Source organism: Ceratotherium simum, chromosome 27 (genome assembly GCF_057802395.1).
Source record: "Ceratotherium simum simum isolate JZ-2026a chromosome 27, ASM5780239v1, whole genome shotgun sequence".
Taxonomy (NCBI): Eukaryota; Metazoa; Chordata; class Mammalia; order Perissodactyla; family Rhinocerotidae; genus Ceratotherium; species Ceratotherium simum.
The window spans coordinates 5,452,211-5,467,084 of record NC_141926.1 but is presented as its reverse complement, the minus strand read 5'-3'; the positions used below and the strand labels follow the sequence as shown (position 1 = coordinate 5,467,084).

Genomic DNA, 14,874 nt, shown 5'->3' with positions numbered 1-14,874 from the left:
AGGGTGGTGGTGATGGAGATGGGAGAAGTGATCAGATTCAGATTCAAAGGAAGGCCTGCAGGCTCTGGTTATGGTTTCGACGTAGGGTAAGAGGTACTGACCAAGTGCTCTAGGGCCTGAGTAACTGGGTGTATCATGGATTCACTGAGACAGAGAACCTTGAGAGAAGAGCAGATTGGGGGCGATATCCAAAGTTCATTTTTTAAAGGTTATGTTTGAGAGGCCAGTTGAGTGCCAAGTGGGCAGGTAGACATAAGACTGTGGAAATGGCAGCAAAGACCTGGGCTGGAGATAAAGATTTGGGAGTCTCAGCACAGAGCACACCGGTTGTACTTAGGGCCATGGGGCTGCATGGGTCACCCCAGGGAGGAAAGATAGAGAGGAGGCCAGAGCACAGGAGGTCTCTGATGCTTATAGGTGAGGAGGTGAAGCAAACTCAATACAGATACCTGAGAAGGAGCATCCAGTGAGTTAGGAGGAAGGAGAGAGTACCCTCTCTTAGAGGGCAAGTGAAGAAAGAGTTTTGAGGAGGACAGAGTTAGTTTGTTCATATTACCAACAGATGGGGCCTATTGGAGCACCTCCCCCTCTACGTTTACTTACCTGCCTCCCCCGTAGATGGGAAGCATCTCTGTCATTCATCCTTGCATTGCTGGTACCAAGGACAGTCTCTAGGCCATGTTAAGTGCTCAGTAAATAACTGGTGGGTGGATGGATAGATGGACGAACAGACAGATGGACGTCTTCCGTGTGGGTGTACCTATGTTCCGTTACAAGTGGTATACATATTCCTGTCATTTTCAGTGATGTTTATCACCATGCTCATAATCTCAACTCCCGCATGGCAGAGTGGATATCCTCCTCTTTCTTTCTGTAGCTCCCCCTAGCACCTTGGAGGGTTCTGAGCACGCTGTGACCTCCACGATGCTGTGATGTTGCCTGATTCGTGCTTTTCTTGTTTGTTTGCTTTTTCCTCTGAAATGAACAGCTTTACATTCAGCCCATGATGGGGCCTGGCCTGAATTATGAATGTTACCGATTCGGCATTTCACCTTCCACGAATGCGCTGGTGATTGGTGCTACCGTGATGGAGGGCTTCTATGTGGTCTTTGACAGAGCTCGGAAGAGGGTGGGCTTTGCGGCAAGCCCCTGTGCAGGTAAGCAGTTCTTCCTAGGACAGGGAGCCCTAACTAGAGTACTCTGTGTCAATTAACTAACTTGGAAGCAATTCTTGATAACAAGTCAGTTGCTGTTGAATTGTTTCTCTCCTGCCCATCATCGGTGATCAAAATCCTCTCAATAAAGTGTACTGTGGGATTGCTAAGAGCAATAAGTGAGATAATCCATGTAAACCTTTCAGTCCAGTGCTTGGCACATGGCAATGCTCAGTAAATGTGGGTCATTACAGTTCTCTCCCATATTAAACTTAAAATGGCTTCTTGTACTGGGAATAAAAAAACTCTGTGGGGCCTTAGGGATGAATTATAATTTTTTACAGTGAAAGCAAAAAGAATATAGAAGACAATTCATAGATAAGATGTGTGTATTTTTTTTCCTTAAAGAAATCCTCGTCATGAAATAAGAAGTAAACACCTGTCATTGCTATTTCTCGAAATCCTAAAATAATGAGACCAAGGAGCCCATTTTTCTCATAGAATTCCTTTGAAGAGATGGTATGAGGAAGACACAGCAGCAGGGTTCTGCCAGTCTCACTTGAGGATTGGGCAGGTCTTCAGAGAAACCAGGAGAACACAACAAAGTTGACAGGACGGTTAAACCCCTGAAACCTGGAAAATGTCTTCAGATTTAATGGTTTGCTTGAAATGGAGTGTTCCCACAGCACACATTTTAGTGGGAGGATCAGCCCAAGTTAGCAAGGAAAAGGCAAATCATAGAAGTGGGCATGAGATTGAATTCTGGAGACGAGCAGAGAGAGTATGCAACAGGTAAGTGGCCACCAGGGCTAGAGCGTTTCAAGCTAGAATTTCAAAGGACTGAAAAAATTCTGGTACATTGGATTTGGGGTCAGGAACAGAATGAGATCCCAGAGTTGTGCTGGTAACATGCTAAGGGAGAGGAAAAAATATGCAAATGCAAGGTAGAGAAAGAACTGATGACAAGGAGGTGGCACAGAAGAAAATTGCAGGGTGGGGTCGTTGTGAAATACAAGACCACCATGAATGAAGGAAAGGAAATACGAATTTGATGAAAAAAGCCTTAAATATTAGATCTAGTTGTAGGACAGACAGGAATGCTCACTGACCATGCTGGTGGCCTCAACTCTGACCAGACCTCACTGTGATCTAGAACCAGCTGAAAAGTTTGGAGGAGAGCCACGGAGATGAGGGTGTGATGGCAAAATGCCAAATGATCACTGGTAATTAACTCAGTAGGGAGAGTTTTCAGTTATTATTTCTCACTACCTAAATCATGGTCTTAAAATGGGAATTCTGGACAAGAAAGCAGGTAAGTGATGCTTCATATCATTGTTTCAACATACTGTCATTCCTGAAAAGCAAAATAATAATTTGGAGACCGGAAGAAGAGAAATAGTGAAAGGAAAAAGTTACGTCTGGAATATTAGGCCAGTTCATATTCCATATAACTAAAATCATCCCACCCCATGTACACATTTGATAGGTTGCGATATAGCTTCTTAAATAGGATGTCGACTGCTTTGACTTTGTATTAGTGAACAGACTCAGAATCCTTGAGACGTGTCATTTTTTTATCTTAGTTGTGAGTAAATAAATGTGTACCTGTCAGATGTGCATTAGCTCCTCCAGCCCATCAGTTCATCATCGAGGGAGACCTGGGGCTGTACAACCAGAAACTACTGTATCTCCCAACTGTGAATATTTTACTTCTCTTAACCCAGAGAATCTGAGAACTAAACCAATTTTCCCCACAATTTCTGTTGTCTTGTTAAATACCATTGAAGCAAGGGCTACTTGCTTTAAAGCCGTAGGGCTACTATGGCAACAGCCGGTACACGGTCCACTTTACTTAGTACCACGGACAGCGTAATTACCGTACCTTTCCTAAGTGGATTGCTGTTGGACATGGTTTAATATTAAGTGTCTCTAAGCAGAGAAACATCTTTTCCTGCATTTCATCATGAATTCTTTGTTAGGTGCTCTTATGTAAGTTTTTTGTTGCTATTTTTTAAAATATTTAAAGTTTTGGTTCTTGAACAATAGATTTTACTAACGGTGGGAATACACACGGCTGTGTCTCCTCTTCACTGCAAATTCTTTAGCCATTAAAGTAATCACTTCGCTCAGGGCTGCAATTAGGAGCGAGACAGTGGTCTATAGCACCATAATAAATGGAATAGATAGCTGGCCTTTTTTCTTTTTAAAAGTGTTTATTTTTAATTTATAACATGTTTGATAATAACAAAATGTTTTAAGTTGCAGGAAATCATGTATTATGTACACACTTATAGAACATCCAGATTTAACAAATGCTAACATTTTGTCATATTTTCTTCAAGAATTTGTCATAGAAATAAAAAATAAGTATAGCTAAAGGCCCACCCCACCACTTTCCCCAGAGTTACCCTTTATCTTGATATTGGTGTATATTCTGTTCTTAATTACTGCACACTTATAATTTCACTCCCTAGTTATGAGTACCTTGGATTCATTATCTATTGCTGTGTAACAACTTACCCCAAATTTAGCAGCACTTTGTGACCTTGGTGTTTGCTGAGGGTCAGGAAGTGAGGAGAGGCTTAGCTGGGTGATGCTGGTCCAGGTCACTTCTGAGGCTGCAGCCATCTCAAGGCTGGAGGGTCCATTTCCAAGCTCACTCATGTGGTTGTCGGCAGGAGCCCTCCGTTCCTTGCCATATGGACCCCACCACAGGCCTGCCTGAATGTCCTCAAGACAGGGTGCGTGGTCATCCCAGAGCAAGTGATCCCAGAGAGAGAGAGAGCAACAGAGCACCCAAGACAGAAGCCACAGTCTTTTTATAACCTAATCTTGGAAGTGACATACTATCACTCTGCCCTATTCTGTTGGTTGCACAGAGCAACCCTGGTACAAGAGTAAATAACAGGAAGCAGATCATTGGGAGTCATTTTAGAAGCCACCTGCCATATAAAGTACTTAAAACACAAGTTGGTTGGAGTTTTTTGGTATTTTTAATTTATAGGAATGCAGTGGTACAGGGTGTATCCTTTGTTCACTTGCTTTGATTGCTCAACATTACATTTTCTAGATTTTCCATATTGATAGGAATCCTGGGTCATTCATTCTGACTGCTGTGTAGTATCCCATTGTATGAATATACCCAGATATTTACCCAGTCCCTCTTTGATTAACGTTGTTTCTAATGTTTACAATTATAAACAGTACTGCAGTGAACATCTTTGTGCGTGTGAATGAGATATTCTGGAAATGGAATTTGTAGATGATTTGGTATGCCGGTCTTCAGTTATTGGCTACTGTCAGATTTGTCTTCAAAGTAGCTGGACCACCAGGATTATATAAAAATTTCCATTCCCTCAAAGTATTATCATATTTGTTTTGTCTTTTGCCTATTTGTGTGTGTTACATTGTAATTGGTTACTTCTGAGATGATGCAACTTTTCAAATGTTTATGGAAAGTTTGAGCTTTTTCTCTGATGGTGAATTTTTCTATTATCAGCTTGTGCACATTTTTCTACTTATCTTTTTTATTGATGTATATGAGTTCTTTACATAATTGATATATTAATTTTTCTGGATTATGTACACAGCAAATATCTTCTTCTAATCCCTCCGGCTTTTTTGCTTGCTTTTAGTGTCTTTTATGTGCATTTTATTTTAATTTAGTGAAATAAAATTTACCAGTGTCTTCCTTATGGCTTGTGTGTGTGTGTGTGTGTGTGTGTGTGTGTGTGTGAGAGAGAGGAAGATTAGCCCTGAGCTAACATCTGTTGCCAATCTTCCTCCTTTTGCTGAGAAAGATTGGCCCTGGGCTAACATCCATGCCCATCTTCCTCTACTTTATATGTGGGACACCTGCTATAACATAGCTTCATAAGCAGTGCATAGGTTCATGCCCAGGATCCAAACCTGTGAACCCCAGGCTGCCGAAGCGGAGTGAGCGAACTTAACCACTACGCCACCAGGCTGGCCCCCTTATGACTTTTTTTTCTGTACCTTATTTATGAAATTCTTCTTTAATCTGAGAAAATAGAGAATTTTTTTCTTTTAAAAATGCTATATACTTTTTTTCATTTTCTTCTAGAGTGTGAAGTAGGAATCTAATTTTTATACGGACATTCAATTTTCTCAGCATCATTTGTTGAATATATGTTTCCCCTCTGATTTTTACAATATTTTATTAAGAAAAATTTTAATATACAGAAGAGACTTAAAGAATACAATGATACTATGCATACTAACCATCTAGATTTAATAATTTTTAACATTTTGCCATATATCAGTATATGTGTATATTGTGTATATAGTTTTTGCTGAACCATTTGCAAATAAGTTGCAGATATCATAACATTTCACCCCTAAATATTTCATTGTGTATCTCTTAAAAATAAGGACATTCTCTTACATAATCATAACGCCATTATGATATCTAAAAAATTAACAATATTTACCTCATATCGTGTAATACCTACGCCATATTAAAATTTCCCCACTTGTCCCAAAAGTGTTTTCCTTAGCTTTCTTTTGACGACCACTTGTTTTGTAGAATGGATCATATTTAGATTTGCCTGAGTATTTCCTAATGGTATCATTTAACATGTTTATTTGATGTCATATTTCCTGTAAACTTGAACTTAGGTCTAGAGGCTTGATTAGATTCAGATTAAATATTTTTTGCAGATTAAGTATTTAATTCAGATTAAATATTATACCTACTGAATATTAATAACATCTTTGTCATATACCAAGACCCAACATATATGTGGGTTTATTTCTGAGCATTCTATTCTGTTCCATTGGCGTAGTTGTCTATCCCTGTGCTATAACATATGGTTTTAAATTACATAGTTATAATAAGACTTAATATCTGGCAGGGGCTTGACTCTTCTCCTTACCCTTTAAAATTCTCCTGGATACTTTTATCCTTATATTCAGCTTGTCAAGATCCCTAAAGAACCATATTCGGATTTTGATCAGAACTGCACTGAATTTATAGATTAACTTGAGAAGAAATCAAATTTCTACTATACTAGTCTTTTCCCCATGAATGTGCTAAATCTCATTTGTTTAGGCCTTCTTTTATGTCCTACAGCAATGTTTTGTAGTTTTCTCCAAAAAGGTCTTACATGTATACTTATTACTAGCTCTTACTGTTACTATAAATGAAATTATTTTAAATTGCATTTTCTAATGGGTTATTTGGTATGTAGGCATGCATTTTTTTTGTATATTAATCTTCTATCCAGCCACCTTGTTGAATTCTCCTTTTTTAAATAGCCGTTCGAGTCACTTGGATTTTCTATGAAAGCAGTCATAATCTGCAAAAAAAATAATGTTTTTTATCATTTCTAATCTTTATATATTTTATTTTATTTTTTCTCTTTGTGATACCTTTAGAGACAATATTGAATACAAATGGTGAGGATGGACATTTTTGTCTTTTTTCTTACTTTACTGGGAATGCTTATCATATTTCACCATTGAGCATGATGCATGGAGTAGGTTTGTGGAATTCCTTTCTAATCCTTAAGGGATTCCCAGTTTGCTGAAATTCTTTAGTATGGATGGAAAAACTCACTGACAGTTTCTACTGATTTAAACATATTCCTACTCGATGACCCATCAGTTTCACTCTTAGGTATATACAAAGGAGAATTCAATGTGTATGTCCACCCAAAGACTTGACCAGAAGCAGCTTTATTCATAAAACTAACTAAAGTACTACATCATTTAGTAATTACATTAATTACATAAAACTGTCATTTTCATCAAACTAAAAACAGCCCAAAGTCCAACAAAGGAGAATGGATAAACAAATTGTCATCTATCAATTCCATGAAACGCTACACAGCAATTTCCTTTCTGCTGAAGAATATACTTTAAGATTTCTTTTAGGGGCCGGCTCCGTGGCATAACGGTTAAGTGCACGCGCTCCGCTGCTGGTGGCCCAGGTTTGGATCCCAGGCACACAACAACGCACTGCTTCTCAGGCCGTACTGTGGCGGTGTCCCACAAAAAGTGGAGGAAGATGGGAACGGATGTTAGTTCAGGGCCAATCTTCCTCAGCAAAAAAAGAGGAGGATTGGCATGGATGTTAGCTCAGGGTTGATCTCCCTCACAATAAATAAATTAATTAATTAAATAAAAGATTTCTTTTATAAAAGTATGAAAGGTAAATTTCATATTTTGCCCTAACTCTTGAATCATAATTTAGCTACATATGGAATTCTAGTTCGACCATTTGCCTTTACTGTTTTGAAGATGCTATTTTATTGTTCTCTGGCCATAATTATTGCTGATGAAAAGACCTCAGTCCGTTTCAATTATTATACCTTCAGGGGTAATCTATTTCTTCTGTCTGGTTGCTGTTGAGACTTCTTTTGTTTTAAGTTTTTAGCGTTCTGAAATTTTACCATGATGTATCTAGATATGAGTTATTTTTTCATCTTGCTCAAGACTTGTTGTGCTCTCTGAATCTGATAATTCATGTTTTCCATCATCAATCTTTTAGCTGTTACCTCTTCCGCTATTGCCTCAAACTCATCCTCCTATTCTCTTCTTCTGGATCTCCTATGAGATAAATTTTGGGATTTCTCATTATTTCCTCCATGTCCCTTGACCTTTCATTCATATTCTCCTCTCTTTACCTTTGCTGCATTCTATGTGGTTTCCTCAGATACATCTTATGTTGGCCTAGTTCTTTCTTCAGCTGTGTTCAATTTACTATTTAACCTATTCGGTGAGTTTTTAATTACACTGAGTATACTTTTCATTTCTAGAAATTCCATTTTGTACTTTTTCAAATATACTAGTTTATTTTTCTGTAGTGTTCTGTAATTTGTTGTGGCTTTTATTTCCTTTATCTCTGTTATCATTTTTATTTAATTAACAAAGCTGGCTAGGTAATGTTCAAAAGGTACAAGGAATTACATAGTGCCCCATTCCCTCAGAGGTGCAGTTATGTTTTTTGTTTTTATTTATTTGTTTTTGAGCATGATCTTCTATTATATGGATGTTCTCTAGTTTATTTAACCAATTCCTTATTGATAGACATCTAGGTTGTTTCCAGTCTCTTGTTATTACAAACAGTGCTGCAATGGATACTATTTATATATGTCCATTCACCATATGAAAGTATACCTCTAAGTTAGATTACTAGAAGGAGAATTTCTGGGTTAAAGGGGGTAAACATTTGTAATCTTGATGAATATTGTCACACTGCCTTCCAAAGAGATAATACTCGTTTATCACTGGCTATACCAGTTCTCTAGCAATGTATATGATGGCCTGTTTCTCCAGTCAGCCTCACCAACATGGTGTTGTCACACATTGGGGAATTTTGCAAATTTGATAGGTGAAAAAGATTATGACAGTGTGGTTTTAATTTGTATTACTTTACATGAGCAAGGTGGAGTTTCTTTTCAGATGCTTAAGGGCATCTGTTTTTCCTTTTCTGTGAACTATCCACTCATGTCTTTCCCATTTTTTTCTGTTGGGTTTTTAGTTTTTCATATTGGTTTATAGGAGCTCTTTATGTAATGGAGCAATTAACCATTTGTCTGGAGAAAAAAACTACAATTAATCTCTCAATTGTAAATTATTTTTAAACTTGGCTTACAATGAATTTTAGTGTAAAAATGTTTACTTGTATGTATTTAAATATATCAATTTTTGCTTTAAGACTCTTGGGCTTAATGTCACATTTTAAGTGGCCTTCCTCTCTAAATTCTTTTGTAATTTATTCAAATACTTTTGTGTTTGGTTTACTTTGACATAGAATATCTGGGTTAAACCTTTATTCCTCAAGATGACTACCCCATTGTTCCTATAACACTTATCAAATAATCCACCTTTTCTTCACTAATTTGAAATCCCACTATTACATACCAAATCCCACAAATATTGGGGAAATATATATTTATATTTGGATTTTCTATTCTGTTGCATTGGTATGTCTTAGAGTATTAGTTTCTCTTTTTTCTTCTTTTTTCAAAACTTCCCTGCTATTCTTTCATTTTCTTTTCCTTTATGAACTTTTGAATCAGCTTGTTTAGTTAAAAAAATTTTTTTTGATATTTTAGTGAATTTTTAATCACTTTAAACACAGCTTTGTGTAATCTCTAACATATTGTTCTATTTTTCTGTCATTTATGGAGAGCTCATCTCCTTGTTTTTGTGTCTGCTGACTGTTCTCTCATCATGGATTTTTTTCTCACTTGCTTTGCAACTTTTTTTGTGAGTTTATCTTTAGTGGGAGTGCTTGTTTTCCTTCTGAGAGAGTTCAGTGTGCCTTGGGTTGTAAAAATGTTGCTATAAAGTAATTTTGCATTTGTTTCAGCTGAGTGTCCTCAGACCATGAGAACTTCAGGGTTTCGACACCAAGCTGTGTCAAGTTAGATGCCGGCCATGCTTGGGGTAGAGGTGTGGACGCTTCATTTTTCATAGGAGATTCTTCCTTGCCCTCCTTGCCCACTCCACCTCAGACCTCGGAAAGAGTCAGCCTTTCTTGTTGGTAGAATGTTCCGGCTCCTTCCACCAATGGACCAGGCTTTCACTGGCATCTCGGCTCTAGGACCCATCACCTTGGTGCTGGGCTCAAGTCTTCTGCCCACCCTGGGCATTGGAACCCCAGCCCTAGGGCCTATTTCTGGGCTCAGCTCCATGTTTTAAAATTCAGGGTTATATTTTATCCTCAGTTCTGTGTGTTATGGTAGGACGAAGTTCCACCTTTGCACTAACCAGCACTTGATGCAGCCAAAACCTTTGGGAGCTGCCTTTCTCTCCCAGTGTCTTTCATTTTGGTTTTCATAATAATTTGTGCTTATCAGATAATACTTAGCTTATAGCATTAGGCTTTTCTATAAGGGTTGGGGCAGGGTGGGGAAGGGAGTAGCAGTACATGGGAGCTCTTTGATCAGAGTCCCCAGAGGAGCTTTTTAAACACCACATGGTCTACATCCTCACGTCCGTTTCAACCAGGGGATATCAGAATGGTGGTGGGTAGGGGGGTGATGGATATTTTGGGAAAAGGTCTTCAGATGCTTCTCTTATGCTGCCCCTGCCTCTCCTCAACTCACCCCCCACCCTACGGAGAGTCACTATCTAGTCTCACATCAGAGACAGATAAATAAGGCAGCGGTGGTCGCGGTGTGCCGTGGAGCTGGCCAACCTGGGTCTTCAGCATAGACTCTCACACACCTGGACCAGATATTGGGGACTGCAGCACTTACAACTGCCTGTGTGTTGCCGGGGCCAAGATTCCTATAGCAAGGAAAATAATAGAGTGTTAAAATTGACAGCTCTCTTCACGGATCCAAAGCTTCTGAAATACCACCCATCTCTTTTTATAGATTGAGACATTTAGCACCCGAGAGCTGTCTAGATTTCAGCTTATACAGCTTGAGGCATATCATGGATTGTGGCAGTCATTTCACTGTGAATTTTCCTTGCTGCAGTTTGAAAGTGGATCATCTGGTACATGTTCCTGTTTAAAATAGGAAAGTTAGCTGTTAAGAACAGGGTTTCAGGGCCGGCCCCGTGGCTTAGCGGTTAAGTGCGTGCGCTCCGCTGCTGGCAGCCCAGGTTCGGATCCCGGGCGCACACTGACGCACCGCTTCTCCGACCATGCTGAGGCCGCGTCCCACATACTAGAAGGATGTGCAGCTATGACATACAACTATCTACTGGGGCTTTGGGGAAAAAATAAATAAAAATTAAAAAAAAAAGAACAGGGTTTCAGGGATATACTCTGCCATCTACTTAGAACACAATCAAAAGATGCCAAAGGCAGGGGCCCTCAAAGACAAAGGTCAGGCGGCCCCACTTCCTCATTTTAAAGAAGAGAACACTGAGGCTCCGGGTAATTAAGTGGCTTTCACGTGGTTGCAGAGCAAAATAGCCCTGGGTCCACAACGCCTGTCCTGTAACTCCAGAACACTCTTCCAGGTGAACCGTGTCCACTCAGCATCTCAGTATCAACTAATTTGTCTGCAGGGATAGTTCGCTTTATTTTGTAAGCTATAGCAAAAAAAGACCCGACCGTTATAATTTTTATAGTTGGTAAATGGACATATTTTTTTCAAGCATTCATTATCAACTGCGTCCTGACCTTCTGGGGGTCAAGACAGAGAAAATGCATCATTAAAATTTTAACCCAAGACATTGATGAAAGAATTTAAAATGACAGTATGTTGAAACGTAGGAAGCACTGACCTTCCCCCAGGCACCATGCTAAGTGCTTAACTCCTATTAACTTGGTTATCTGTACAAGACTGTGACTTGTAGACACTGTTATTATACCCATTTTACAGGTGAGGAAACTGAGGGGCAAAGAAGTAATTTGGCTAAGATGACACAGCTCATAAGTGGGAGCTAGGATTTGAACCCCAGAGGTCTGGCTCCAGGGTCCATGCTCTTCATCACTGCATAGTATGGCCTCTCATAAATAACTCTAATATAAAAAATGAGAATCTGTTCTATGGCCATAGAATTAGTGGTGTATGTAATAAATGTCCAATGAGTGGCATTGCTAGAAAATATCCTCCAGAAGTAATTTTAAACCATCTTTCCTTTAATGTTGAGCAGCTAGTTAGCAAATGTGAGACTGCAGTTGTTTCCACATAATGCATTATGTCTGACAGCCTTAAATTGGTGCTATTTTTCAAAAACTTAAAAAAACATATATACAACCTTTCTGATTATAAAATTAATACATATACATTGAAGAAATTTTTATTTTGTTGGGTTTTTTTATATTTTTATTGTGTGTGTGTATATATATATAATATAAGAAAAAATGTGCATAAACTTGGGCCTTCCACTTAGTATTTTGTTGAAGAACAATACTAAAATCAATCCCCATGTACCTAGCATAACTGGGTTTGATTACGTTTTTCATTTTTAACCTAAATGTGATCATATCACATGTGTTATTCTTTAACATACTTTTTTGACTTTCTTGTTCTTTTGATTTTTTTTAAATCTTTCTTTTAAATCAAGCTTTATTGAGATAAAATTGGTATGAAATGAACAGTTCATGTTCTAGGGTGCACTTAATAAGTTTTTACATATATATGCACCCTTGAAACTGTCACCACAAACAAGTTGATAAACATTTCCATTAAGCCCAAAAGTTTCCTCCTTCTTTTTTGTTCTGCCTGCCTCCCAGCCCTCGCTGACCCCCACTCCACCCCCAGGTAATCACTGGTCAGCCTTCTGTCACTGTAGATTAGCTTCACTTTCTAGAATTTCATAAAAAGGGAACCACAGCATGCATTCCTTTTTTGTCTGACTTCTTTCACTCAGCATAATTATTTTGAGATTTATCCGTTTTGTTTCATGTATCAGTAGTTCATTCGTTTATATTGCTGAGCAATGCTTGATTGTATAGACATACCACAATTAGTTTACTCCCATCACCTGTTGAACTTTTGGGTTGTTTCCAGGTTTTTTGGCTATTATAAATAAAGCTACTATGAACATTAGTGTAGAAGTCCTTGGACATATATTTTCATTTCTCCTGGGTAAATATGTCAAGGAGTGGAATGACTAAGTCACATGATAGGGATATATCTCACTTCCTAAGAAACTGCCAAACTGTTTTTCAAGGTTGGCTGTATCATTTAATGTTCCCACCAGCAGTGTATGAGAGTTCCATCTCCCTGACATCCTCACCAACATTTGATGTGGTCAGTCTTCTTAATTGTAGTAGGTATTTGGTGGTATCTCATTGTGGTTTTAATTTGCATTTCCGTAATGGCCAATAATCTTAGCATCTTTTCATGTGCTTCTTTGCCATTCACACATATTCTTTGGTGAAGTGTCTTTTCAAATTTTCTTACCCATTTTTGTATTGAATTGTTTGCTTTCTCATTACTGACTTTGCAGAGTCAGTATTCAGAGTACAAATCCTTTATCAGAAATGTGACTTGCAAATATTTTCTCCCTTCTCTTCAGTCTCTTTTTTTTTTTTCTTTTAGAGAAATTCTTATTTTTATTTATTTATTTATGTTTTTGGTGAGGAAGATCAGCCCTGAGCTAATATCCGATGCCAATCCTCCTATTTTTGCAGAGGAAGATTGGCCCTGGGCTAACATCTGTGCCCATCTTCCTCTACTTTTGCCACGGCATGGCTTGACAAGTGGTGCATCAGTGAGCACCAGGGATCTGAACCCACGAACCCCGGGCCGCTGAAGCAGAGTATGCGCACTTAACCGCTGTGCCACCGGGCCAGCCCCTTCAGTCTCTTAATATAGTCTTTCAGAGAGGAGAATTTCTTAATTTTGATAAAATAAAATTTATCAATTTTTTTCTTTTATGGATTCTGCTGTTTGGTGTTGTAGCTAAGACATTTTTTGCCCAACCCATGGACACAAAGATTTCCTCCTGTGTTTTCTTCTAGAAGTTATATAGTTTTAGAAATGTATTATGTGGTTTCCAAATATTTAGGGATTTTCTGATATCCTTCTGTTATTGACTTCTAATTTAACTCCGCTGTGGTCAGAAACTTAGTTAGTATGAACTGAAACTTGTTTTTTATGGCCCAGAATATAGTCTATATTGGTAAGTATGCTCTGGAAAACAGTGTAGAATATGCTGTGTGGATGGAGTATTTTATAATTGTCAATTGGGTCAAGTTGGTTGATAGTGTTGTTCAGATAGTCTATATCCTTACTTGTTTTCTGTCTACTTGCTCTAACTATCATTGAGAAAGGGATGTTGAAATCTCTGACTCTATTTGTAGACTTGTGTATTTCTTCTTGAAGTTTCATCACTCTTGTTTCATGTATTTTGAAACTCTTATTAGGAGCATGAATGTTTAGTATTGTTATGTCCAATTTGTGAATTGAACATTGTATCATTATGAAATTACCATCTTTATCCCTGGTTATACTCATTGTTCTGAATCCACTCTGTCTGTATTAATGTAGCTACTCTGGGTTTCTTTCAATTAGCATTAGCTTGATACATCTTTTTCCATCTTTCAACTTTTAATGTATTTGAGTATTTACATCTGAAGTGGGTTTCTTGTAGGCAGCATAGAGTGAGGTCTTGCTTTTTATCTAACTGACAATCTCTGCTTTTTAATTGGGCTGTTTACACCAGAGATTGGCAAACAATAGCCTGCTGGGCCAAATCTGGCATGGAGCCTGTTTTTGTGTGGCCCGTGAACTAAGAATGATTATCACATTTTTAAAGGATTATGTAAAAAAAATTCAAAAAGAATATGTGGCAGAAATCATATGAGGCCTAAAAAGCCTAACATATTTACTATCTGATCCTTTATAGAAAAATCTTGCCACCTGCCTGTTTATTTATGTTTAATGTGATGATTGATATGGTTGTGTGTAAGTCTGTCCTCGTGCTCTTTGTTTTCTCTGACTCATCTGTTCTTTTTTCCTTTTTTCCTCTTTTTCTGCCTTCTTTTGGATTGAGTATTTTTATGTCTTTTTATCTCCTTGGCTAGTTTATTAGCTGTAACTCTCTGTTGTGTTATCTTTAGTGGTTGCTTTAGTGTTTGTAGTCCACACCTTGAATTTGTCACCACCTACCACCTCATATAGAATAAAAACCTGCAAGACCGTACTCCATTTTCCCCCTTCTGTCCTTCGCGCTGTTACTGTCATACTTTTTACTTATGCATATGTTATGAACCACCCGGTACATTGTTATTATTTTTGCTTTGTTCCATCAATTATCCTCTTAAATATTTAAAATTAAA

At 38.1% G+C, this 14,874-nt stretch overlaps 1 protein-coding gene across 3 annotated transcripts in view; it reads left to right on the top strand.

The window, feature by feature from the left end:
* BACE2 (beta-secretase 2) overlaps nt 1-14,874 on the top strand; it is a 90,344-nt gene that overhangs the window by 63,433 nt on the left and 12,037 nt on the right. For 2 of the 3 annotated variants that reach the window (XM_087418063.1, XM_087418064.1), the window contains exon 8: nt 989-1,157. In XM_087418063.1, coding sequence (XP_087274189.1) covers nt 989-1,157 — 169 coding nt within the window. Of the gene's footprint in view, nt 1-988; nt 1,158-1,562; nt 1,947-14,874 lie in introns of all 3 variants that reach the window. The other variant, XR_015548705.1, reaches the window with a different exon arrangement.